Source organism: Scophthalmus maximus, chromosome 1, assembly GCF_022379125.1.
Source record: "Scophthalmus maximus strain ysfricsl-2021 chromosome 1, ASM2237912v1, whole genome shotgun sequence".
NCBI lineage: Eukaryota > Metazoa > Chordata > Actinopteri > Pleuronectiformes > Scophthalmidae > Scophthalmus > Scophthalmus maximus.
In genome coordinates this window covers 14,111,901-14,137,573 of record NC_061515.1, presented here as the reverse complement: position 1 = coordinate 14,137,573, position 25,673 = coordinate 14,111,901, and the positions used below count along the sequence as shown (strand labels likewise).

Below are 25,673 nucleotides of genomic sequence, written 5' to 3'. Positions count from 1 at the left end.
TCCGTGATCAGGACCAGATGTGAGCGCGAGGCTCGCGAGGGGCCGTGGACTAGTGCAGGAAATGACGACAATGTGACACATTTAAATGTCTGTGGTTCTTTAAACGTTTCCAATAAAAAAAAAGTAGTGGCTGATCTCACCATTCATGTTTTTTAATCTTCTGCTCACACCGTATGCAATTAGGCCGTGCTTGTTATTTATTTTTATCGTCTGGTAAGACCTCTTGTCATCTCAATTAGATGTGTTCTGATCATTTTTTCATTGTGCATGTGAAAAATAAAAATCCTTGAATCCTTTGTTATCCAACAACTCCCCTTGGTTAACCATGACCCAGATCCTGTAAGGAAGTTTATAAACTCTGTAGTTATTGTTTCCAAGAATCATATGGATGCAATATTAATAATAATTATTATAAAATAACAATAACAGCAGTATTATCACAAGCGGCTGCACTTCTCTCCGTGGCTACAAATTACACATTGCATGCTTTGATCAGTAATTTCAAAGCAATTTGCATTCAAGGTTTATGATTTTATCAGAAAACCACAGGTTTCACCTTGCTGATTATATAGATGTACTATAATAATCCTGTGGTATTACAATTAATAAACCTAACTGATGCAAAACAAATATCTTTTATGATTCATATTTTCTGTGGCCGATGCATGATTGCTGTGAGTTTCTTTATTTCACCGCATGTTTGAACTGTAAATTCCTGCAGGAAGAATTCTTTTTGAATTAATGTGGCGAGTTTAAAGCAGCACTGCAGGACTCCTCTTCAGTTCCTGCAGGATTTGTGCTCTAAATAATTCCTTCAGCATCATGCAGCGTAAAAGTCATACGGAAATATATTAACTATAAATCCTTTTTTCTGACAACAGAAGTATTCTGCTTCTCATCTATGTTTGATTCAGTCATCAATTAAACAAAATGAGAGATAAATGACAGAGCATCTCATTCAATCAAATTCACAGAGAGCTTTGGTTTGACGTAACATTTATCCATCTCAGTATTCAGTTCAACCTTTGACAGACAAAGCAACACACACACACAGTTTTGTAGCAAGCTGCTTAGTATTCACATCAGAAACAACACGAAGAGGAAGAGGAGGAGGAACAACAACAGGGCACAAAGATCCAAATGTTTCTGCAGTGAGTCACAAAGACACGGTCAGAGGGATCAGCATAGAGAAAGATACTAACAAGTGCAATAAGGTTAGTGCGAGTCTGTGCTGAGAGGCAACACTGAATTGGTGCAACTAGCTGTGATCAGTTACGTCAGTCACTTGTTAAAATATGAGGTCAATGTGCTGCAAATACAGTGCGTGATATATGTGTTTTTTTAATTTTGAAAACTTAGTGATTGTGTCTTAGTGGGTTTGAAATTTGCGGAAACAAGTGAGTCATTTTTTCTCATTACAAGTGAAATATAACTATATGTATTTGTATGTGTTTTGCTTTCTTATGCGCCACTGCCTTGGCACTCAAAGGGCACTGGGGTTGCGAAAATTGTGCCCAGCAAAGCGGGCCTGGTCACCCAACTCTTCCTCGATCCTGAGAGGAAGAGGAGGCGAGGAAGGAAACAGAGAGAAATGTATGAGCAGGTGGGTGAATGGGATATATGACAGCAGATCAAAGAATGAAGGAAAGGAAGAGAAATGCAGAAAAATAGTAAGCTTCACAAGTGCAACAAGTGATATCAAAGTATTTTTTTTATATATGCAAATAAACTTATACAATGAAGGGTAAATAATCCCACCTCATGAGCTGGTTGTATTTGGCCAGACGTTCTGATCGACAGGGAGCTCCAGTCTTGATCTAAATGGAGACAAAGAATCGCAGAGGGAAACACATATAGCTGCATTGTTAGGACGAGAACAGAAGCAACAGTTATTTTCACTATCGAGTTGTCATTTGATATCTATAACGGCAACTACCCATTAAGTTTAAAGTAAGGAATAATAAGCAGGCACCAAACCAAAACTTAAGCAGGCTTCTGAATTAAGTTTGATATGTTTTTCTTTTTATTCAATTTGGAATATAACTGCATTTGTGATTTGTAGACTAATTGATTGACCTATCATTTTAGGACTTCCAACATCTCAGTAAAACGGTACTTGGTTATTTAGTAATGTTGCTTACATCATTTCCCCTTCTGCTTAAGATTGTTATATCATTTGAGCAACTATCAGACTATTGTTTTTGTTTGCAATTGTTTTTCTTATTGGTTTGCTCCCAAACTACTATTGCCTGAACTGTTGCAACATTGTTTAATTTTCAACTGATTCATTTATGCACATTTATGAAAATGTTTGTGAGGTGCAATGACAAAAGAAGTAGAACCGTGTAGTGTGTATGTGAGTGGGTCGATGTTACCTGTCCGGTGCAGAGACCAACCACCAGGTCAGCTATAAAAGTGTCCTCCGTTTCCCCAGAGCGATGGCTCACCATCACACCCCAGCCATTCTCCTGGGCCAGCTTACACCTGAAAGACGAGGCCATGGGCACAGTGTGAATAGCATAAGCAAGCTCACAAGTGTAGGCACGTGCGCGCGCGCGCACGCACGCATGCACGCACGCACGCACACACGCACACACGCACACACACACACACACACACACACAGCGGCGTTTCTGCATCGAACACAAAGAATCAACTCACGCCTTGATGGCCTCTGTGACAGAGCCAATCTGGTTGACTTTGAGCAGCAGGCAATTGCAGGCCTTATCCTCCACTGCTCGTTGAATCCTGCGCGGGTTAGTGACCGTCAGATCGTCTCCAACCACCTGCAACCCAGTCACAGACACATCTAAGTGGATCTTGTTTCTCAGGAACAGCCTTTAGTTCTATTGAGTGCTTTTTTTGTCAAGCTATTTCTTTTGTCAATCTATTTCTGACCCATGAGCCGATGATGTTAAAATGGGAAGTGCACCAGTTTTAAACACAAAGCTCAGCCTGGATCACAAACTCGTGACAGTTTTTAATAACAAACATTGCAGAATCAAACATTTTGTAGGCATAAAAAGTAGCTACAAATCAAGATATCTCAATTTCTAAAGCATCAGCATTTTGACCAGATTAGTGAAGTATCTCTTTAAGGACACATATCAAAGACATGTTGTTGTCATTTACCTGGATGCCGACGGAGGCCGTGAACTGTGACCAAGCAGGCCAGTCGTCCTGGTCAAAAGGGTCTTCAATAGACACAACTGAAGGAAAGTGAAGGAGATGGAGGAGATCATTTGCGCATTCATGCAAAATTATGACTTTCAGAACCCATCATTTTTCCTCGCGCACTTTCAAGCAATAAATACAAGAACACCAGTCTCATTTCTAATAAAGCTACTATTTGGAGTAATGCTTTCAAATAAACCCACATCACACATAAATATAAGCAGGAGGCACACCACTGGCAGGGTAAACAGCCACATCAAATCACTGTTTTTCCACAAACCCTGACACTATTGTGGAAATGAATTAACTCCCATCACTGTAATGGTCTGCACTGAATAGGAGTTATCATAAACCATAAAATGTTTTGACCCATGTGTTCGACCCATCACACACACACACATATCCCAATACACACCTGGATAGTTGTTGATGAAGCCCTGGTAGATGCTGGCCAGCTCCTCACCACTGATGTTGCGGGCAGCGTTGGGCGGAGACTTGAAGTCTAGGTCGTACTTGCCCTCGATGAAAAACTCTGAAGCGGCGACATCCATCCCTATCACCACTTTGTCCGTGAAGCCCGCCTTCTCTATGGCCGTCTTTATCAGCTCCAGGGCTGAAGCGGACACACGGGAATGAACATGATAACACCTCAGGCTATGAAAAGAAGAAAATGGGGATTGTTGATGTAGTGGTGGTGCTTACCTTCGCTGTTCTCCTGTATATTTGGGGCAAACCCTCCCTCATCTCCCACATTTGTAGCATCCTGACCATACTTCTCCTTGATGACACCTCGCAGGGTCTGGTAAAGCTCAGCTCCCACACGCAAAGCATCACGGAAAGACTCCGCCCCGACGGGAAGCACCATGAACTCCTGCATAGCCAGTCTGTTGCCAGCATGGGAGCCCCCGTTGATCACGTTAAATGCCTGAGTGTGGGACAGATAAGGGAGGAAAATGTATTTGGGGTTTGAAAGAATTTGTGCACAACAACAAAAAAAAAAAAAAACAGAACTCACAGGAACTGGTAGGACCAGCTCTCCGTTTCCTGCAAGATCCGCAATGTGACGGTACAAGGGGACACCTTTCTCTGCTGCACCAGCTTTGCATATGGCCAGTGATACTCCCAGAATAGCATTGGCCCCAAACTTAGCTGGAGGAAACACAGATGAGTCACACATTACATGTCTGCGCACGATAATCATCGGAGCAGACACATATATGTCAATCCTGTACTGATGAACTGTGAACGAGGCTTACATTTGTTGTCAGTACCGTCCATTTCAATCATCATGTTATCCAGTTTCTCCTGCTCCAGCACATTGACGCCCTGAAGCAAAGCAGCCAGGGTGAATCTTTTCTTAATCACACTCTTCCTTTCTCTCTTCTCTAGATTTTAACTAGTTTTGCATTCAAACTCACCGCCTCGACAAGGGCAGGTCCAAGTGTGTCATTGATGTGACCGACGGCCTTTGTCACACCTGAGGCAGAAGGATAGAAGAGAGATACTGCATGTGGATACGTGGAGAGTCAGACCGTCCACTTTTATGTTACAAAACCTCAAAAGACAAGAGCAGCAGGCAAAAAGAAGAGAGCATGAAATGAGAACGAGGAGCAAAGAGGAGACATCTTGTTTTGTGTGTTTACCTTTGCCCTTGTAGCGAGTCTTGTCTCCATCTCGGAGCTCCAGAGCCTCATAGATGCCGGTGGACGCACCGCTGGGCACAGCAGCCCTGAACAGACCTGGAGGGCGGAGGGTTGGATGGTGGAGGGAGAGGTACGAAGGTCAGGGGTATTAGGGTGAAAGGTTGAGGAGGAGGAGGCCAGAGGGGGTAGAAAAAGGAAAAGGGCAACTGTTCACTGTCAAGCCCATAAACGGACACAGACAGACAGTTGAACAAAAATATATTTAGCTTTTAACCTTTGTCTGTATGCAGATCTACTTCCACAGTGGGATTTCCTCTGGAGTCCAGGATCTCCCTGGCAACAATATTAACTATGGACATCCTCTTTAAAAAAAAAAGAAAAAGGGGAAGATATTATTAACCATTTGTACAACATTACATTTCATTGCTCGTACAAAGAAAGGTGCGTATGAAAATGATCCGTTCACATTTGACACACACTCTCCTTCCCTGATGATAGTGACGCAGCCTTAGGGATGGAGAGCTGTGGAAAAGATGCTCCCAAGGAACATGCTGGCAGGCAGGCACGCGCACACGCACGCACACAGAGAAGGAAACATAAATCAAAAGCTAACAATGCAAACCTATTTATCAATCTACTGTCAATCTGTTCCGGACCACAAGTCAGTTCAATTTCTGTGCTGTTTCAGTCAGTGACAGTGAGATTATGGACCAATGGAGAGATGAGATGGCGAGAAACACACAAGGCAGGAGATGAGGAGAAGGGGGAGGAGGAGGAGGAGAGGGGCTTAGAGTGATGAACGGAATAGAGAAATAGATCAATCTTTTTAAATGTTACCTGCAGCGTGTTTGAAGCCTGGTGGAGAAAAGTGAGCGTCTGTGGGCGAGTGAGAGGGAGAGGTAGAGGGACGGAGAGGTGGGAGGAGAAGGGGTGAAAAACGTATGACACGCTGGGGGAGGGGGTGCGTGCGAGTCATTGGAAGATGCAGAGGGGAGGGAACAAAGCTGGAATCAAGACGGAGGACAGAGGGATAGAGCGAGATAGAAAGGGTCACGTTTACCTTTAGTTTGACTTTGAAAAATGAAATATGCTGAGAAACGTCAGAACGTCGGTTTCAACATGTGCATGCAACATGGCCCTCCTGACGTAGTGCTTCTGCTGCTTGCTGTGTGAACATCTGCTGTCCAACTACAGTAGCACTCATCACGTGAGAAAAAAACTGTCCCAGCAAATTGCCGACAGGAACAGTTAATTTGTGGCTGCTCTCAAATTTGAGACAGTGCTGCGCTGCAAGTGAGGGTTTGCTGTTGGAATGAAAATGAACATCTGTACACTTTAGATGCAGGCGACAGGCAGAAGACATCAGAACAAAGAACCGATGAGAAGGATAGATCACAGCAAAGGTGGAAAAAAGGAGCTGCCTTGTCGGGGAAACTGCAGAGATCTAATGGCGGGGATTAAAGCAGACAAGAAGACAGGTAGACAGGTGTGAGCAGAACATGCTGGAGGAGGAGGGGGGATTTAAAAATAGTTGTGGATGTAATTAAAGAAACGGCGAGCGTAGAAGGAGGCAGGCGGGGAGCCGACGGTGGGAGTGATTTGTCCAAAGACAATGTTTTTTCCATTGGGCTGCTCCACTTGTGTGCTCCATCTGGATGTCACATGACCTGCAGACAGGGAAGGGACCACAAACAAATACATGCGCATACAGTGGGGGGAAAAAATTTGCACGGCTGACAACAGTCACAGATTTACAGATTTTGTTGCATATATTCATGACTTGTGCAATTCATTTTTTATGACATACTTCACAAGACATGCCATCTCAAACACAACCACAAGAGAGACACAGTTTGCAATTATCTAACAATGTTTAATGAACTTTTATTTAGTTAGATTAATTAGTCAACAGTATACAATTCAATTCACCGACACACTAGTGTCTTCACGAACATAAAATGGACTGTACAGCAGATGTACTGTATAATGTAGCACTTAAGTGCAGTGGGAAAGATCACATGTAAAGTTTTTGAGGATGAGTATATATAAAGTGAGTGTCGTTATACCCAATTTGCACAAGGGTTCCACTTTGTGTGTTTTTGTATGCAACATTTGAACTGTAAATGTTATTATCAAGTGTGAGGGGTTTTGATGAGTGTGTGTGTGTGTGTGTGTGTGTGTGTGTGTGTGTGTGTGTGTGTGTGTGTGTGTGTGTGTGTGTGCGTGTGTGTGTGTGTGCGTGCGTGTGTATGTGTGACTAATATGTCGTTTATACGTATAGACAGTCCAGTCATATCAAACATTTACGACAGGCAGTTGTGACAATCATCAACTTCCGTCTTCAACGTGGTTCACAGCATCGGGGGAAATCTTCCCTCAAGTCCATTTCATCTGGTCGCCTCGTCAAGTGTGATACCTGCGGGGCCCGAATCACAGCGTGTTACAGAAGACAGAAAAGGCAGGGGGAATCAACGGAGTGGTGAAAACATGACTTGTGAAAACATGACTGGAGCTGTTTTCAAACATGCACTAAAGTCCAGACACTTTCCTCTATGTGGGAACCCATAGACTATGTCCCGCCTCCTTCATGCTCTACCCAGACGACACAGAATGTGCCGGAAATGTGGGTGTGAACGCATTTGATTCGGACAATTTCCTGCTGCTTTCTCCGGACAATGTCTGGACCCAATTTTCCTGGACATTTTCCAGCGTTCATGTCTGAAAACAGCCTAATTGATGTTTATATTTTCTTCTATTACTTTCACATCGTAATGCCATTATTCAGTAGACATTCATCACATTATTGTTTGCTGTTCAATACGATACAGTTAAGTAGACTCATCTCACAGTGTAACGTGTAATAAACCTGTAAGGTCGCTGTTATCTTACAGTGTATAAGAAAAAAATCCTGTCATTTCATGTGGTTGTTATCAGGGTTTTATATATATATACTTACATATGTGTATATGATGAGCTCAACTTGGCCTGTGATATCTTTCTTACCTTCTCACCAGTCGTAACGTGGGCGGGTTTGGGGCTGGCGGTGTCTGGGGGACTCATGTCCATGACCCGGTGGGGTTGTTGAGCTAGGAGGGGCAGTAAGAGCCAGCTGCTGGCCACCTGCCCGTCGATCTCGGCCATAGTCCAGTGCCCGTGCGCCTGGGGGAACGTATCTTCCTGCCCCCCTCCTCCACTCCTCGTCGAACGCTGCAGCCTCAGCTAGAAGCATGGGAGGGTAGGTTGGTAAGCAACACGTTGAACACATCTCGTGTAATTGCGCAGTTATCAACTTTTAATAAATAACATCACTTTTGTTGTTAAAGACGGAGAAATTATTGTACTTCCTTTGAGTGAGTCTACAAAAATATTCATAGTTGAGATGAGAATAGCCGAGGCGAGCATGAACAATCATACAATCCTCTTTTCCACCCGTAAGACTCACTTTCATCAAGGTTAATGTAGTCTTGCCGTTCTTCCCGGTCACCCGTGCGGCGATTCCGTGAACGCTCCATTATGTGTGCACGAGCCCCGATGTGGTGGCCAATGGCAAGACGCTCCAAGCCACTCTCACTGTCCCTCACCGACTGATGCGTCTCGCGGATCTGAGGTGAAAAGGAAACTCAGTTTACTGAAACAAGCGAGACACCCTGCACTCTGCATGAACTCGCTATGAAATGTTTGTATAACAACTATAGTATTTATACTGTACATGATCTATTTACTGTTAGTTTGGATTATTCATTGTGTTAATGAAAAGTCAAAGTCATGACTCGACTAGCAGAAAAGAAGCCTCCATATAAATTAGGTAATCGTTTCTATTTATATTGCACTAACAAGCATCTCCCTATATGCGCTGTTAGCATTTGAACACTTATTATTTCCTGAAGTTATTATTACCCCTCCAGGTCCTGTTCTCGTTGCGCTGGTTTGCTGATAAACTTTCGGAGCCCCTATATCTGACGACGAGTAGGAGATCACTGTTGAAGAGGAGAATGTCTGACAGTTTGGTGAACCAGTCATCCTTTCCTAGAAAAAAACAGGTTGAGATGGAGAACAGTTCAAATGCAGGTTTAAGCCAAGGAGGTTTATCATTACTTCCATTGATGTGACATTGGTTGAAAAACCTCTCTCACCATGTTTCCCATCATTTCTCCCATCATGCCAAACATATCCATGAATCCACCACCCTGAAAAAAAAATCAATTATTAGCGATCTTTAAGTAATGCAAGACTCCAAAAAAATGGTCCTCTCTAATGAGACGACAAAAGACAAGTACAGATTGTGTCCCCTCTTCATCCACATACTTTTGACTGTAAATTCTGTGAAAACAAATTCATTTGAAAATGTATCTAAACATCACAAGGTGCCCATATTAAAAATCCTCACCTTGTTGACCACAAACCAGAATATCTGAACACTACTTTTCACACGATACTATGATTCTCACCCTTAGCTCAGTAGATTTTTTGGACAGTGACTTGGACTTTATTAGTCGTCTTTTCTTGGTAGGCTTCACATAGCTCCATTATTAAAGATATTTTGGGAAAAATTACTGTACTTTAAGTAGATATAAAAGTAGGTCAGAGGAATAACTACTCACCATTCCCATCATGCCAAAGGGAGTCAGAGGACCAGCCTAGAAGAAAGTGTGTAACAATTGTAAAGTCAAAAAAGGGATCAAGGTTAAAATAATTAAACTAATGTGAACAATGCACAAGTGCAATGAGTGCAATGCACCATCATAGCAGCATGTTACCTGTCTACGGGGTGCTGCACGATGTGGCTGCATCTGGGGGGCAAGAGCAAAGGGGTCCATGGCAAATGGTGTAAACAGACTCATTTGCTGCCTGTGAGCTGCAAATGGATCCCTAGAAGAAATCAGAAATAGTTATTACCTTTTGTGATTTTTGTTGTTGTTGTTTCAGTTGAATTAGTGTAGCTGTAGGACCACACTCACATAGGTGGAGAAAAGCTGAAAATGATTAAGGGAGGGAAGCATTTCGAATGTATCAAGGACTGGATGTGACTGCTGATGTGACTGCTCACATGGACAAGAGGTTTCAGTCCAGGTTTTAGGCTCCAAAGTCTAAATTTAAATTTATTGTGTAAATATTGTATATATCTTTTTTAATGTGTGCTGTGTGAAACGTGCTGCTGCTACACCAGAATTTCCCAGCTTGGGATGAATAAAGTATTTACCTATCTATCTATCTATCTATAAAATTTCTAACCCTGTGAACGCTTACACGACAACATACAGACCAGTGTGAGCTGGTCCCTCAAAATTAAAACAATGCATTATACAATTCCTCCCCAATGCCGTGCTTTGTTTTCAGCCCCCTTGCAAATAATAATTCAATTTATTGATTACTCTGCTATTACAAATTTAATCAACAATTTAGATAATTGACCAATTATTAAGTGCCCATATCATGATCCTTTTCATGTTGTTGTTGACATGATGCTTCTTATGGTTTGGCAGCTAGCTGACAACACCACAGGGGCAACTGGTCCCCCAACAGGTTGAATGAAATGTATTTATCCAAAAACACCAAGCCAGAGTCATTAAGAGATTTCTCCAGTGACAAGGGGAATGGGGAGTCCTGCAACGGATGTTCTGACCACCGCTGAGCCCTGATCTCAACATCACAAGACGTGCTGTTCAGACCTGGTACCAACATCTGTCCTGACAGATCTGATCAGAGCCCTGAACTCAACATCACAGAGTCCTCACATTAAGAGACACAAGACACTGAGACAGCCTGAAATATATAAATAAATATATATTTATATATAAATATATTGTTTCTGTTGAAAGGTAAATGTTGGTCACATCCAATAAGGATTTTTTTTCCGTTTACTGCGCTGTGGTTGACATTAACTGATAAAAAGATGATCTACATATTATTATTGGTGAAAGGTTCCTCACTTTACTTTAGTGCCTGGACTCTGATAAGTCCTGTACTGCATGTATGTATCTCGTAAAGCATTGGTTGATCTATAGCAATTTTTTACTTCCATGCATTTGCCTGATTATTTTAATATTTTCCAGCAGGTGTAGAAATAGCTGCCATTAATTAAATCTGGAAACAGGCTTTGACATGGCCACAATGAGGCATTAAAGGAGCTGTAACGTTATTTGGGAAACAACGTCAATGTACACGAGCAGCGATCATCTGGTATTTTAGTCACTTATCGATTAACCAAACACTGCTGAGCTCTGACAGCGTTTTTTGTTGTTGTCTATCCAATATGGTGGACCACCGTAGGCCCCCACAGCTGGCTGGAGTAAAGAAAGGTACCTGCTCTGAGCGAGCCAGCGGTACAAAAATAAAAAAATAAAAGAAATCATCACACTGAGATTTACGTCTTGTAAAACACAGAGGTATTCCACAATTCAAATTTCATTATTAATGCCAGTACTTACATCATGTAGGGGTCGTCATCAACGTCATTCAAGTACCGAAACATGCTAAGATATTTAACTCAGCTGGCTGCTGCTAGCCAGCTAGCTAGGTAAACAGTCGTGTTTTCAAGGATGAAGCAGAATAATGGAATCGAAACTCTGGTCAGGCTGAAAAGGAGGAACTTTAACGATCCTCGTCACCAAATCTGCGCTGCTGTTAACCAAAGTGTCCGTTCACAGTCTCAGTAGATAGTAAATTCCAGAAACCTGGACCAAACATGAAAACGGAAGTCAGTCCTCTGACAAAGAGAAGGAGCTTTGCTATCAAGTTAGCATCAGTGCTATTAACGGTAATTTCCTGCCGCCTTATATTTCAAAATAATGTATTTCCGGAAAGGTTTTATAACGGTCTTGTTTTATAATGCCATAATGTTCAATTTGATAAGAAATATTATATTATATTATATCATGTTATAATATATTATATTATATTATATTATATTATAAAATACTATATATACTAAGTTATACTATATTATATTATATTATACTACACTATACTACATCATATGATATTATATTATATTATATGTAAAAAACAAAACAAAATATAAAATAGTGACATTTGTATTTCTAACATTTTGCAAACGCTCCACATTTGCGTTGCAACTGTCCCAAGGGTTGTGGACAGTTGCAACATCTGAATTCTCCTATTCAAATAACTAATAACTAACTGTGAATGATATGGCAACTGTAGTCATTTTTAAATGGTGTGGGTAATTAGCAGACAGGTGTAGGATGAATATATAAGAACATTGGTTAGTCTATTACAAATAGTCTTTGAGGGAAAGTGTTGCTAGATTGATAGACAGACAGACAGACAGACAGACAGACAGATAGATAGATAGACCAATAGATAGATCGATGGATAGATAAAAAGATAGATAGATAGATAGATAGATAGATAGATAGATAGATAGATAGATAGATAGATAGATAGATAGATAGATAGATAGATAGATAGATCGGTCGGTCGGTCGGTCGGTTGTCTTGTGTCCAGCAGGCGGCGCTGTTTCCATTCCTCACCCGGTGTGATGCTCGTCTTGTCCACGGCTGCGCTGAAAGAAACTCGACCCTCAAACCCGGATGTAACCAACGCCTAACCTGCCAGAAGAAAAACGGTAAGTGGAGTTCGACCATCTGCCCGAACTAGCTGTTTTCTGTTGAATTAAAGTGTCGGGGACGTGTGGTGGAGTGTCCCGAGCGCTGTAAAGTTCCCACTGGGAGGGAGAGTTCGTCGACTGGATCTATAAACCCGCGTTGAGCTGGTGAACCTCCCCACAGCGGCTGAGCTTGATTTGGGAGTTGGCTAACGTGAGTCTGGTTGATGTAGTTGTCACAAGTGTCACCGCTGCGCGAGCGATTGTTTTCTTGTGTTTGTCTATTCAAAAAAGAAAGAAAAGTGACCCGTGTTTGATTTAATTAGGAGAACGACCGAGACCCGATTCTGACCGTTGACAGGCGCTGAAACACTTCAACAATCGGAGCTAGCACAAGACGCAGCCGCCTCGCAGCGACCGACGGGCTCGAGCGCCACGGCTCGTGTGATGTGCGTCGTCGCCTCTGAAGTTCACGTGTTGATTTTTGATTTCCCCCCCCCAAAAAAACTGGAGAAGAAGTGTTGATTAGTTTTTTTTAAGGCCAGGGCTTTTTTCTCCGGGGGCGAACGGCCCATTTAGCGGAAGTGTTCGGCCAGTATCCGCTTCTCCGCGACACAGGGCAGAGAGCAGGCCGTCGTGTCTCCAACATCCTCGGTATGTAGCGCTCAGTATGCGGAAGTGATTCACTGTCATCAGTGGACCTTTGCTCGCACATGTAATAACAAGCCCTGCGCGACGGAGGATTACATCTTGCGTCTCCCACTCTTCTCCACAACACCGTGCAAACGGCAATAAAACACTACGGGTCTGGGAAAACATGATTCATTTCCTTGAATCAACAAAAGTTACAAAAAACAGGCCCTTTCCACAGCAGACATTTTGACCGTTGGACGTTTGTCTCTGTCCCAGAAATGTTTGTTCCTATTACTTACGCGTCTCCTACTGTGAAAAAGACCTGTTGTGATAGACGCCTCAAATCAATACAAATAATGAGAACATTGACCTGAAAGCTTTTCATTTGACAGGTTGCTCAACGAACACACAGATTTAAAGCGGTGCTCATTTATTTCTTCATATCCATAAGCGCAGGCTGAATGACAGAAACACCTCTCTGTATGATACAAGGAGGATTCTACAGGTGAACCAGCGTCTCTCTGGGTTTCCACAAAAATGTACGATTTTCTGCAGGACATTTGCTTTAGCCGGATGTTAAGCTCATAATGTGTTTTATGTGCAAAACCATGTTACACCTGGTCTCTGCGGTATTTAGTTTGATACAAATTAGTAAAAGTTAATCAGTATTATCAGCAAAAAACAAAACCAAATGGTCCCTGTGTGTGTGTGTGTGTGTGTGTGTGTGTGTGTGTGTTTTGTGTTTTACTACTTATTGCTAACTATTTCACCCATCAATTTATATGCAGATTGTTTTGTTTTTGTTTTAAAATATTAAAATGTACATTTTTGCTTCAAAGGGGGCAAATGGTAATTCAGTAATCAAAATAGTAACTGATTCATTTTCTTTTGATTGACTGTCATTCAGCGGCTAATCGTTGCTGCTCTATATATTGTGTCTTTATTGTTACCGACGGCTAAATGTGAATTTAATATATGACAGTTACAGCTGGTTTAGCTTGAGCTGAATTGAACTACTTTATATATTATAGTACAGTTTAAGCTGTAACAATGCATCACTCTTGCATCATACTTACGTTTTGTGTGTAAGATGTAAGTGTGTTAAGTGACAGCTAACTATAGCTGCCACATGAATGTAGAGGAATACATACCTCTTCAATCTTGTGGAGTCTAGTGGAATCATTTTATAAAGTAGGAGAAAATTAAAATACTTGATTAAAGTAACATAAAAATGTTAAAAAGATTTTCACCTCTGCACTATACAAAAAATATTAGAGATATAGTATAAATATGTTGTTTATTTATCTCATTAGGTCTGTAGCTGTTTACTTTATGACTTATAGCACTTGAACCTTTCTTTGCCTATTTCCTTAATTGTTTACGCACTTTGTTAACTTTTGCACTTTGAGTAATATCCCCATGTTTGAATGCACTTATTGTAAGTCGCTTTGGACAAAATTGTCTGCTAAATGAATGTAATGTAATGTAATATCGCCTGGCCTGTAAATGTGCTGACGTTCTTCGTGTCGAGTCACTCGCTGCTTAACAAAGCCATGCGTGACACTTTTAAGCATTCTGAGTGTGTTACTTCCTCTCTCGGCATCTGGCTAACAATCCAGTCGTTGACACGCTTGTGATGTTTCCTATGTTCTGTTTTTTCCTTGTAGATGCAGACTATAAAATGTGTAGTGGTTGGAGACGGTGCAGTAGGAAAGACCTGCTTACTGATCTCCTACACAACCAACAAGTTCCCCTCAGAATATGTGCCCACGGTAAGAAGATTCAGTATAGAGTCATGTTAAAACGTACTGTGCGTGGTTAACACATTGACTCACTCTGTCCTTACAGTATAATATATTTTTTTCCAATAACTTGTCTGTTTTGTGTGCTCAAAGGTTTTTGACAATTATGCAGTGACAGTGATGATCGGGGGAGAGCCCTATACGCTCGGACTTTTTGACACAGCAGGTAACACGAATGTCGATGAAACTCTAAAGTCTCATTTCTTTGACTCTGACACTAATAGAAAAACCTCCCTGTTCTTTTTTGTCTTGTGACTGCTGCCCTCAGGTCAGGAGGATTATGACAGGCTGCGTCCTCTCAGTTATCCACAGACGGACGTGTTCCTTGTATGTTTCTCTGTCGTCTCCCCCTCATCTTTTGAAAACGTCAAAGAGAAGGTCAGTTTTTTAATCATCTCTTTCACAGATTGGGGGGGACCTTGATTCATGGCTCAAACAAAAACAATGAAAAGAAACTGTCACTTAGGTCACTTTCTATTTGTACTAGTAGTAACTGAACAGATAATGTTCAGATCAATCCTTAATGATAATATTCGTTAGTTGCAGCCTTAGATACAATCACTTTCCTTTTCATTGAATCTATTGAATATTTTCTCAATTAATCGATTTAATTGTTTTGTCTGTTACATGTTGCTCATCCCATTTTCTGTGTTCACTAAGGTGACATCATCAGTGTGTCATCACTGTCCCAAACCCAAAATAGACAGTTTACTGTCACGTGATGCAGAAAAAGTGACAAATCCTCAAATTTAAATTTTTTTCGATCATGTGGATGTTTGGCAAAATTACACTCAACTGAATCATTTAAACTCTAGAGACATGATATTGACCGAGGATTGTGTAATATGTTTTGATGCTGGAGAACTGAACTCCAGCACTGATACTAAAAAGATCATTTTTAAGTTACATTGAGAAAGAGTTTTAATAAAGTAGAAACACAAGAACTGGCTAAATCATGATATAAATCCCCTCTCGTGAGTAAACAATGATACAAATTTGATATGTATTGCCAAGTTTAATACTCAGTCCAAGACATGACTGGGGAAAAAGAGAAAATAACAAAATGTTATTATATTTTTTTCTTTTCAGTGGGTTCCTGAGATTACTCACCACTGCCCACGCACACCCTTCCTGTTAGTGGGCACACAGATGGACCTGCGGGAAGACAGCAACACAGTTGAGAAGCTGGCAAAGAACAAACAGCGGCCCCTGTACCCCGAGAGTGGAGAGAAACTGGCACGCGAGCTCAAGGCGGTCAAATACGTGGAGTGCTCTGCTCTGACACAGGTGTGGGGCAAAATTTCACCCCCAAAAATTGAAAAGCAACACATTTGTTAAAACAGGCAATCGTAAGAACTCAAAATTTCTCCCTCTGACTCTTGTCCTCTCTCTCCCATTCTTCTTCAACCAGCGAGGGCTGAAGAATGTGTTTGACGAGGCCATCCTGGCAGCCTTGGAGCCTCCAGAGACCAAAACCAAGAGAAAGTGCCTCCTGCTATAAGATGAACAACGGCAACGAGAGACGTAATGGTGTAAGGCATAGGTGGGGTGAATCAAAATACCAGAGAGATCGATGGCCATTATGAGAGAAGAAAAAAAAAGGACAAAACAAAAGGGGGAAAGGAGGTACAATGCCATTGAGACTTATTCTAATTGACACGTACACTGATTGTGCCTTCAATATAAACTTTGAAAGTGGCTGAGGCAGCATAATTCTCAGCATGCAGTAAATGCGGTCAGTGTCGTCCATCTCTTTTTCTGAAAGCTTTTTAAAAAAACAAACTGCAGTGTTCTCTCTACAAACATTCAGGTGGGGCGGGCCCCCCCTGCCTGTCACTGTAAAGAAAGATTCATTTATATAGTTGCCTTTGGCCTCCTCTGTGTTTTACTTCTTTTGTTCATTTCGGGGCTTTTGAACACTTTAGTTACATTTAACATTAGGTTTTTTAGTGAACTTTGGTTAGTACATTTAAAGGGGCAACTTAATGTTAAATGCTACTCTGTATTCTTTCTTTTGTGACCCTTGTTGATTGAATGAGGAAAGCACAAGAGATTTTATTTTCACTCCAAACAAAGGTAGCTCTCTGAAATGATTACTTTCTTCCTTTTGTGGGAGGTCAAGTGCATTTTCACCAATTTCCCTTCTCCTGATGACTTATGAGTTTTTATTTTATTCTCCTCTTGTTTATACTGTGTTAATTCTGTGACTTTATTTTGGGATTTTATTTTGCAGTTATTCATTTTGAAACTTGACTTTTTATTTTATCCAGATTTTTTTTTATTTCTAGAAAAAACAACCATAACTTTGAGTGATTGATAACAAATTAAGTTGCAATATTTTCAATAGATCTTAATCTTGATTGAGATTGAGATTATAAACTTTGATAGTAAATGTCTGGGTGTTTGTAATCACAGGATATTTTTAATAAAAATGGTTTCATGACATGGAAAGTAGCCACTGAGAGTTATTTTGAAAGAGTTTGGATATTATTTTGATGAAAAAACTGTTATGATAATATAGGTGTTTTTCACAAAAACACATTCTGTGTTTTAATCTTTTGAAACCTGCATTTTGTTTTACATCAGCTTTTCTTCTCAGTCTGTGTTTCACGTCTTGCACACACAGCACACTTGCTCCACCACACTGCATTGGAGTTGGCAGGAATTTATATATTGTCAGCTGAGTGTTTGTGCCTGTGCTGGTACAGCATGGAAGACAAATAATGCTAATGATAATTCTTAATCTCCCACGTTAACATAAACATCTGTGTGGGTCTTTGCAGAGAAGGTTGTTGTGGGTAAACTTAATGCAAATGTTTGGTGCAGAGCAGCATTTTTAAAGCAAGAAGAAGAAACGGCCTCTGCGCGTCTCTTGAGATACAGTTTGTCTTTATTGTCCAGCTTTAAAACAGGGACCCGTTCATTAAGACATCGCCTCTAGTGGTCAAAAACTCCACAGGTTACCTTTAACTTTGCAGCTAACCCATGCAATTTTGTCAGAAACTTCAAGTGAAACAATATCTTGGACATATCTCATAAGAAACTCAAGAAACGTCTGTTGGATAAAACTACTGTATTTATTAGATTAATTGACCACCCACAAAGCACCGCTTGCGCAGGAACACAGAAGAGATGGCGGCGAGTGACAAAGTACAAGTCAGACACTGATGTAAGTAGAAGTTATTTTTTGCTGTTCTTTGTGTCACTGCTGGAGGCTGAAGTGAAGATGTACAAATAAATAAAAAAGAGCAGAGAAGAAGACAAATACAGTAGAATACACTACAATGCAAATAGTTTGCATGAGACAAAAATAGTGCTGCAATTTTTTCCATGTTAGTTCTGGTTAAGTTCAGCTTTAAAAGCTTTGTCAGTTCAGAGATGAGAGTAGCTGCTGAGTGTGTGTGTGTGTCTGGCACAGATCACTTATCCTTCTCAGTGTGTTGAAGTTAGAGAGTTAAGTCTAAGTCTTTTTTTGTACCTTACTTGCTGTTGATGCTTTGTCAATGTCTTTGTTTTTATATTCACTTAAACTTTGCAGCTTTTACAACAGAATACTTCAACTAAACTTTAGCTTGTCTCCTCCATGGTGAAAATTAGTCAAATTGAGACGACCAGCAGATAATTTGATGTGTATGTCGTCCTTGTTTCGTCTCGTGTTCAGAAGTGTCTGTCCGGCGGTTTGCACGTTTCTTTCTGCTCAGTAGGTTGGACCTTGTGTGGGCCGTCTTATACCCTGCAGGTGTGAATAGTGACTGTGTTCTTGCACTGCTGGCAGCGGACTGAGCAGCACCAGGAGAACTTGCAGGAGCAGCGCTGCACCACCTCCGCCCGGCCTGCTCTGTATCCTGGCCCGCAGCACACCAGCTCACAGCCATCCGGTGCCAGTCGAGAGGTTCCTGGGGTTTGTTTTAAAGGACAGGAACATCACTCTCCGTAATTGTTAAGACTGATACGTTTGGTGCATCTTAACTGTTTTCTTTTCAGACAGTCTTGCGTTTGATCTTACCGTTACATCTCCTACCAGCAGTCCCAGGGATTCCGTTGTCAGGGTCGAGCTGGCAAAAGTCTGGAGAGGGCGCAAGGTACACAAGGTCTCTGGCAGCAGGGGGTTTGACCTGGGGGTCACGGGGGAGCAGGGCTGTCCTGGATCCAATACGAGTCAGACGGACCTAAGAGAAGGACGATGTGAGATTGTGGAAATTTTCAATGATTTAGAGGAAGTTATAGTTGTTTCAGATTGAAGTATCTGCATGAATATGTGACTTCTTTATGTCCGCACCCACTGAACTAAGGAATATGAAACAAACTGAGGGTGTATTCTGATACCTCTGTGGCTCCATCAAAGCGTTCCTTGAGCACCATCCCGACACGCCTGAACGGAGGCATGACCTTCCAGCAAGTCCTCAACTCACAGGATCCAGAGACGCCATGACACTTACACTCCACCTGCATGTTGTGAAGGATGGCCTGAGGATGACACGACAGTGGATGTAGGAGGAGCAGATTGTCGCCATTCTCTCAGATTATAGAGCTGTAAACTAACAGAAGTTGTAAAAGAGTGCTACCACAAACCTTTCGACCAGCCTCGTTGTTATGGAGATTCATGAGTGGTCGTCCTGCTGACAGCCCCTTGGCTCGTTCTGGTTCATCCACAAATGTCTGGGAGAAAGCCACGCCGTAGGACAGGTTGTCACTGCACCCAGACCACTGGAAACCTGTGGTGGGACAAAAAGAGTAGTGAGGAAAATTGGAGCCTTGGAACTATTTCACTTGATGCTTTTAAGTTGTATATGAATGGCAGTCAAATGGAAAGTCCGCATGGGATCACATTTTTTCTGCTATATTTTATTTAACCAGGGCGTAGACGCAAGTTTCAACTAGCAGAAAACACTGGAGCAGTACTTTTGTGCTGTGTGTGACTCAGTGTGGATTTACCCGTTACATTTTCATGCAACAGAATCCAAGCTCACCCTCGGGACTGACCCCCCTGACCTTCCTGTCACAGCCACACCTTTCCAGCTCCCCTCGGGTGCAGGCCCGGGTCACAGCCACTGCCACAGCTGCAGAGGACAAAGCGTGCACAAAGGCGGCCTCACGAGTGCCTGAATTCAGAATGGAGCACAGGATTCAGATATTCTTCTTTTGAAGGTGCTTATGAGAGTTGGCCGATGTTTTGCTTTTTTAGAAGGTAATTCTGCATGACGAGCGTACCTTGGTTCATAACTCTGCCAAATACATTGATCCCGCGCGGGGTGGTGGAACAGTTCCAACGGCGATTTCTGAACTGGTGCTGGCACTGAGTTAGACAGTGACATGCATTAAAGAAAAACGGCCCCAACACACTGATGATAATGACAGCATATCATGAAACTGCGGGTGATGCATGTAAGTCATGGCCCGGAGACTATGTGCTCTCCAACTGTACCTCTTCTATGACCATCTCTGCTGCTTTGCGTACGGACTCCATGACCTCCCCCCGCGCCCTGCAAACCCCCACTTGCCCAGGGGTCAGACCCCTCAGCCGTGCACATGGGGCAGCACCGGACACAGGCCTGGAGCGAGGCAGCCTCGCCAGGGAGCTGAGACAGAAAACTTGTGAGTTCAATTGTTACTCACTGCACAATTGGGGGGGTAAAGAAAAAGGAAGGTGCATAATTAAGTAGAGGGAGTTAAAGAAGGATGAAGAGGCAACGACCGGGCATAGTTTTAGAGAGGCCGGGAACAAGGGCAAGACCAGGCGAGGAAGACAGAGAAGGGACAGTGAGGGCGGAGCGAAAGAAAAGAGAAAAGGTCACCAGGAGTAAGACAAAGAAAGAGGGGAGCGACTGAAAGAGATTTAGAGACATGTCACCATCTTTTAAAAGTTACAGCATGACAAACAAACTCCCTCTTTCCATTCCTCTCTCGCACGCTAGACTTACAGCCAGTTGGTTGCCATGGTGGGGTGGGTTGCCCATAGCAACAGGAGGAGGAGTGGTGCCGTGAGATTGACAGTGGAGACAGTTGGCATCAGACTGTCTGTCTGTCCGTCCGTCTCCGTGTGTCAGGCTGGGTCTTTGGACAGCACGCTGCCCGTCTCAACAGTTGAAGTGATCTGTCTGTCTGTGTGGTGTTGGTTTATGTTTCTGGTTCAAGGTCTGGGGATGATCCCCACATATCTGTTGAAGTGACAAGTTAACAGAATAGAGACATTTATAATAATCTTCAAGTGAACAATAATCTCCTATTTAGAATTTTAGTGTTTATGCAAGTATGCTGTAGCAGCTTTAGAAGTAAAGACACTACACAGATTATTATTCAGATTTGGTATGCAACCAAAACCAGACATAATGCTGCAAAGATATATCCATCCAAAAGTGTTCTCCAGTTAAAATCTCCTTCTAGTTTACAAAAGGAAAACTGATTCTTACCAGTTCATGGCACTGTGATATCCAGTTATTCTTCCTTTTTGTTTGTTTCAAATTTTGTCCAAAATTTAATCGGAAAAGTTCTTCATCGGTTTCTTTTCTAACGCTGTCAGTGACAGCAAAAGCACGCTCAGAGTGTTGTATGAACTACAAGCAAATCTTTAGTCCTCTTCTCCACCTTAATTGGACAAATTAGTCAAATCTACACCCCAAAACAAAATTTTAAATCCAGACGTGCTAGGAACAATAATTGTTGTTTTTTTTGACAAAAAAGCCCAATTACACTATGTCAGCAGTTCGGTCCCAGGAAAACAAATGTGTCCATTCCAGGTTGAAGCAGCAAGAATGAGTGAGAGCAGTGAGATGGGAGTGATGGGTTATAAAGGAGGTAGAGAGTGAGGGTGGGAGAGAGAAGACAGGGGCAACCCTGGGTGTGGAGTGATGCCGAGGGAGGAGGGGGCTTTGAAAACCAATTATAGTTGTACTAGGCAAGTATTGAGAGTGTAAGTTTGTTTTGTGTTTGTTTGACATGACACCTAAAATCTGAGCTTGAACTGGAGACAGGGGGAAGCAGTCCTCGAAATAATTATCACAAATGTGTTTTTGTTTGTGTTCCAGATTTTGTTAAAATGTGGATGTGCATGTGTGCTAGACTGCTTTTGCTGTAGGGAAACTACACAACTAATAAGAACTCTTCGTTTCTTTCACTGAAGTCAATACTGAATCAGTACTGAAGTATTGATCCATCTCCTGCGAAATCCTCACATCAAAAACGATGACACAGCATTTCTGTTTCTAGGTATATGGATGTGAGAAAGTGTCTTACCTAATGTTTAATTTTCCCAAACTTTGTTGCTCATTTTACAAGTGCCCCCCCTCCCCTTCCTCTATCTCCCCCGCATTTGCCCTCTCCTTCTCCCTCTCTCCCACTCCCTATATTGTCTTAGAAGAAGGGGTGACATTTAGACAAGGGGAAGAAAACACACTGGCGACAAATATTGGAACTGTGGCAAATAAATCACAAGGTAGGAGGGAAAGGAGGGCAGAAGGAGAGGGCGGGTGGGTGTTACACCGAGGTTAGGAAAAAGCAGTAAAGAATAACATAAGCAGGATTGTACAACTGTGGACGAAATTTTGAATGACGTGTGTGTGGATTTGATATTTGAGAAAGGAGCCTAAAATACTATTTACTTTTACTATTTTGCAAATCATTTGCATCAAGTTAACTTTTCCCTTTTGTCTTTTCTTACTCCTATTTTTTTTTGCTGTTGTTTGAATGGTTCTTTATTATAGTAAATATGCCATTTGAGGGTAAAATTGTCAAGCTGTGAAACTAATATGTAAATTGCAAAAGCTTAATTTTATGCCTTTTATCCTGATGACCCAAAAAAAACAATAAAAGGTTGTCAAAGTTCTTGCACAAAACCAGACAGTAAAACAGAACACCTGTTTAACCAGCTTTTTAATATACGTAGATGTATAAATTGAATGAGTAAATAAATATTTATTTTCAACAGTTGATAAGCACAAATTCCACCACATATCAAAGAAAACACCCCAATGCGACAAATATTGGAATATTAAATATAGTTTTTCTATTTTGCTAAATGAGGCTAGTTATGCTGCGTTCCATTATACCTCGAAACTCGCAGCTTGAAAGTCGGGTTGCCGTTCAATTATAATCTCGGAACTCGGAATCACTGACCTCCGAGTCGGAATTTGCAACATTTTTTCCCATGGTTTTATTTTATGGGCATTTATTTCGTATGTTATGTAAGCAGCAGTTGATTAGTTGATTAGGATGCTAGCAATGTTTTCCATAATTTAGGGATAGACTGAATAGGTGGCCTGTTCACCCGAACCCTACGACACCCGGCATTGCATCCACTCTGTCTCACACACTCACACTTTCCTCTGTCTATATCCCTAAAGACAGGTTCCTTGTAGGCCCCCTTCCCTCCCTTTTTTTGTCCTTCTCATGTCGTATTCCTCCTTTGTGTCTCCTGTTTCTCCAAGTGACGTCTTCCGCTGTCTCCCACAGCAACACCATGGTGATGAGCTGGCCACTGTCATGTCCGGCGCCTCTGTTATGCTCATCCCTTCACCCCTCTCTCGTAAATAGCTTGCCCTCTTTTTTATCTTTATCTTTCCCCCATTTTGTGGACATTTTATCATGCTGAAATGGTCTGGTACTGATTGACTGACTGTAGTCGGGTTGCAGAGCCTAAAGAGACGCTTGTTAAAGCTTCAGCATGACATATACGTAGAGATGACTTGCATTCCCTCAGTTATAGTGGGAGGCAGAAGCAGACTTTCAGACAGTGAGGTGGGGCGACTGCACTGGTCTTACTTTGCCCACTGATGCTTTCCATGGGATGGATGATTGGCCTCTTTCAGAGATGGTTGCCGCAGGCTAGCTCTGGACTCCATGACCCCACCCCTCCCCACCCCCCCAAGGTCATCATGAGATAGAAATGTGACCCACCACCTTTTGCTCTCTCCTCCATTTTGCTTTGGCACTCACCTGCCTCAGCAATCTGGGTGCGGATGGAATAGTCATATCAGGCGGAAACATGACTGATGTGCATGAGCACGCTCACATTGCCCAGGCATCTCTGCCAACAAAGAGCCGAACGCACTGCTGTGTATGGATGTGTGCGGAGTGTGTGCATGAATATTATGGGATGGCGGCCGGCGGTGTTGTCAGGCAGGGAAGTGGGGGTGGCAGAGTGGGCGGTGAGCTGTGTGTTCATGGGGGGAGGGGGCAGAGGGAATGGACGACCCATGAATATTATGGAGTGATGGTGGTGTTATGTGGTGGTGGGGGGGTTAGGAAAGATAGCTGTGTATATGGGATAGAGGGAGAAGGAGGAGGTGTTGGTGACGGCACTGCACGTGAGTGTATGTGTACGCGCATACATGCATGGGTAAGGGGCATTCAAGCGATAGTAACAGACAATGGCCAGACATAGGCCTTTGTTGCTATGAGATCTGCATGTACCATACAGTGGGGAATATAGCAGAGTGGCCATTGGAGTGCATGGGCAGAGCAGTGGAAGGCCTCTGTTCCTCACAGTTGGATCTTTTCCTGCCATATGCGTACACAAAAGACAACCTATCCTACAGTAGGAATCTTTGTTTCTATGAACTAGAAAATACCAAAATAAATGCATCGTCTCTGTTCACAAGTGCAAGTCTGGCCCTCAGGGCCTTCAGCACAGACATACAAGTGAAAAGGATTTCTCTGCAGAGAAAGTTAAGGATTACATCTGAGTTTAACAGTGAAGAGATTAATAATATTGTTCCTTCTGTAAACTATTTTATCATGTAAAAAAAGTCAAATTAACAGTTATCCATGGTTACCAGTCTCACTATGCCATAACAAGCCGCAGTCTTCCAGAGGGCCCATCGGGCAAAACAAACTCAAAGTACAAAGTATGTAGAGCCAGACATTCACACCAGAGAACTTCATTCTAAAATCTAGCAGCGATCCAAAACTTTCTTGGCGTAGCAAATACAGCATGCTGAATTTTTTTGTATCAGTTCATAAAATGAGGCACAAGGCATCTAAACTGATAAAATACTGCTATGAAAGACATGGAGTCCTGGGATTTCATTTTTCACTCAGTATAAACATCATGCAGCTTCAGTAAAGCTCTGGGACGAGATGATGTGGAATATAACGGATTATGATATGATACCGAGTGTGGAGAAGTACAATCCAGAGAAGTGTATGAGTGTTTCTCAGTGTTTCAGTAAGTCTGTTTGCAGAATGATGCAGAATATATGTGGCCTTCAAATGCCCCTTCTAAGCTCTTGTTACAGTTCAAACATTTCATTGGACTTGTTGCCCATTCAATTGCTTTTTCCTTTAAATCCAACTAGAACAAAAACAGAACCTCCTGAGCTGAAAGCATCAAACGGTGGCCAGTATTATTATTATTTTTTTAAATAAAGTAGCATAAACATCCAATATGCTGCTGCACCAGAGGCAAAAAGAGAAATGTTCAGTTGCATCAGGCATGTAATGGACAGTTTCTTTTGTTTTTCTAGTACCATAGGAAAAGCCATTCGATCACAGTCATAATTACTACTTTAATGGGTGTCTAGCGTGCAGCAGCTCAAGTCGTGTTTATTATTTCAAGGTGGCAATTTGTGTATTTTTTATGAAACAATTTTAGCTCTTAGGAGGAAGCAGCTCACTTTGTGACCAGCATCCCTTGACATCAGAGCCAGAGCAACATGCCTGTGGAGGAACTGACCATGGGCGATCAAATCACTGATGTTAGACAGATCCATCGCAGTCCAGCAGTAATAACACCACGGTCACAGGAGGCCTCAGCTTCGACTTCAGGGATACCGAGCAGGGTTCCAAGCACCATTTCTGCACATAACCCAAATCTGATTTGTGTGATAAAGACGTGCAAGAATAAACGCTTGTGTCTCT

The 25,673-nt window shown here is 42.1% G+C and overlaps 4 protein-coding genes across 7 annotated transcripts; 1 reads left to right on the top strand and 3 right to left on the bottom strand.

Moving 5' to 3' along the window:
* Nucleotides 1-979: 979 nt before the first annotated feature.
* Nucleotides 980-5,756, bottom strand: LOC118315188 (gamma-enolase-like). The gene is made up of 13 exons (XM_047332620.1): nt 5,655-5,756; nt 5,092-5,179; nt 4,818-4,913; nt 4,593-4,651; nt 4,431-4,500; nt 4,190-4,323; nt 3,877-4,099; nt 3,590-3,787; nt 3,133-3,209; nt 2,662-2,786; nt 2,376-2,484; nt 1,759-1,817; nt 980-1,553 (listed from the first exon to the last, which is right to left on the bottom strand). Exons 2-13 carry the CDS (start codon nt 5,174-5,176, stop codon nt 1,484-1,486), a joined length of 1,305 nt encoding a protein of 434 aa, XP_047188576.1. The 5' UTR covers nt 5,177-5,179; nt 5,655-5,756; the 3' UTR covers nt 980-1,483.
* A 913-nt stretch (nt 5,757-6,669) lies between these two features.
* Nucleotides 6,670-12,447, bottom strand: mlf2 (myeloid leukemia factor 2). Of its 2 annotated transcripts, none has more exons than XM_035642745.2 (8): nt 12,311-12,447; nt 9,575-9,686; nt 9,419-9,454; nt 8,951-9,004; nt 8,715-8,843; nt 8,260-8,419; nt 7,821-8,036; nt 6,670-7,233 (listed from the first exon to the last, which is right to left on the bottom strand). In XM_035642745.2, exons 2-7 carry the CDS (start codon nt 9,656-9,658, stop codon nt 7,825-7,827), a joined length of 675 nt encoding a protein of 224 aa, XP_035498638.1. In that variant the 5' UTR covers nt 9,659-9,686; nt 12,311-12,447; the 3' UTR covers nt 6,670-7,233; nt 7,821-7,824. The 2 variants fall into 2 exon arrangements, with proteins under 2 accessions (XP_035498638.1, XP_035498631.1); XM_035642738.2 differs by lacking the exon at nt 12,311-12,447 and adding an exon at nt 11,246-11,557.
* cdc42l (cell division cycle 42, like) lies at nt 12,259-17,264 on the top strand. 3 transcript variants are annotated; one of them, XM_035642969.2, is made up of 6 exons: nt 12,259-12,405; nt 14,685-14,789; nt 14,913-14,985; nt 15,088-15,197; nt 15,909-16,106; nt 16,231-17,264. In XM_035642969.2, the coding sequence occupies exons 2-6, from the start codon at nt 14,685-14,687 to the stop codon at nt 16,318-16,320; spliced, it is 576 nt and encodes a 191-aa protein (XP_035498862.1). In that variant the 5' UTR covers nt 12,259-12,405; the 3' UTR covers nt 16,321-17,264. The 3 variants fall into 3 exon arrangements, with proteins under 3 accessions (XP_035498862.1, XP_047189616.1, XP_035498872.1); XM_047333660.1 differs by lacking the exon at nt 12,259-12,405 and adding an exon at nt 12,458-12,598; XM_035642979.2 differs by lacking the exon at nt 12,259-12,405 and adding an exon at nt 13,500-13,556.
* Nucleotides 17,265-17,877: 613 nt separating this feature from the next.
* wnt4b (wingless-type MMTV integration site family, member 4b) lies at nt 17,878-21,597 on the bottom strand. Its single transcript, XM_035642456.2, has 9 exons — nt 21,230-21,597; nt 20,741-20,977; nt 20,245-20,398; nt 20,031-20,115; nt 19,790-19,921; nt 19,392-19,534; nt 19,146-19,286; nt 18,826-18,988; nt 17,878-18,715 (listed from the first exon to the last, which is right to left on the bottom strand). The coding sequence occupies exons 2-9, from the start codon at nt 20,827-20,829 to the stop codon at nt 18,546-18,548; spliced, it is 1,077 nt and encodes a 358-aa protein (XP_035498349.1). The 5' UTR covers nt 20,830-20,977; nt 21,230-21,597; the 3' UTR covers nt 17,878-18,545.
* Between the last annotated feature and the right edge of the window lie 4,076 nt (nt 21,598-25,673).

What these genes read in the sequence shown, in the direction of transcription:
- LOC118315188 (XM_047332620.1), bottom strand. Translation starts at nt 5,176, where the DNA reads ATGTCCATAGTTAATATTGTTGCCAGGGAGATCCTGGACTCCAGAGGA. An exon ending in TATACAGGAGAACAGCGAAG is followed by an intron (nt 3,788 to 3,876) that starts GTAAGCACCACC and finishes TGTCCGCTTCAG; the next exon opens with CCCTGGAGCTGATAAAGACG. An exon ending in AAATACAACCAGCTCATGAG is followed by an intron (nt 1,554 to 1,758) that starts GTGGGATTATTT and finishes TCTTCCTCTCAG; the next exon opens with GATCGAGGAAGAGTTGGGTG.
- mlf2 (XM_035642738.2), bottom strand. Translation starts at nt 11,289, where the DNA reads ATGTTTCGGTACTTGAATGACGTTGATGACGACCCCTACATGAT. An exon ending in GATGACGACCCCTACATGAT is followed by an intron (nt 9,687 to 11,245) that starts GTAAGTACTGGC and finishes GATTTCTTCTAG; the next exon opens with GGATCCATTTGCAGCTCACA. An exon ending in CGAGAACAGGACCTGGAGGG is followed by an intron (nt 8,420 to 8,714) that starts GTAATAATAACT and finishes TTTTCACCTCAG; the next exon opens with ATCCGCGAGACGCATCAGTC.
- cdc42l (XM_035642969.2), top strand. Translation starts at nt 14,685, where the DNA reads ATGCAGACTATAAAATGTGTAGTGGTTGGAGACGGTGCAGTAGGAAAG. An exon ending in CCTCAGAATATGTGCCCACG is followed by an intron (nt 14,790 to 14,912) that starts GTAAGAAGATTC and finishes GTGTGCTCAAAG; the next exon opens with GTTTTTGACAATTATGCAGT. An exon ending in TTGAAAACGTCAAAGAGAAG is followed by an intron (nt 15,198 to 15,908) that starts GTCAGTTTTTTA and finishes TTTTCTTTTCAG; the next exon opens with TGGGTTCCTGAGATTACTCA.
- wnt4b (XM_035642456.2), bottom strand. Translation starts at nt 20,829, where the DNA reads ATGCCAACTGTCTCCACTGTCAATCTCACGGCACCACTCCTCCTCCTG. An exon ending in GCTTTGATGGAGCCACAGAG is followed by an intron (nt 18,989 to 19,145) that starts GTATCAGAATAC and finishes TCCTTCTCTTAG; the next exon opens with GTCCGTCTGACTCGTATTGG. An exon ending in TGCTGGTAGGAGATGTAACG is followed by an intron (nt 18,716 to 18,825) that starts GTAAGATCAAAC and finishes AACAAACCCCAG; the next exon opens with GAACCTCTCGACTGGCACCG.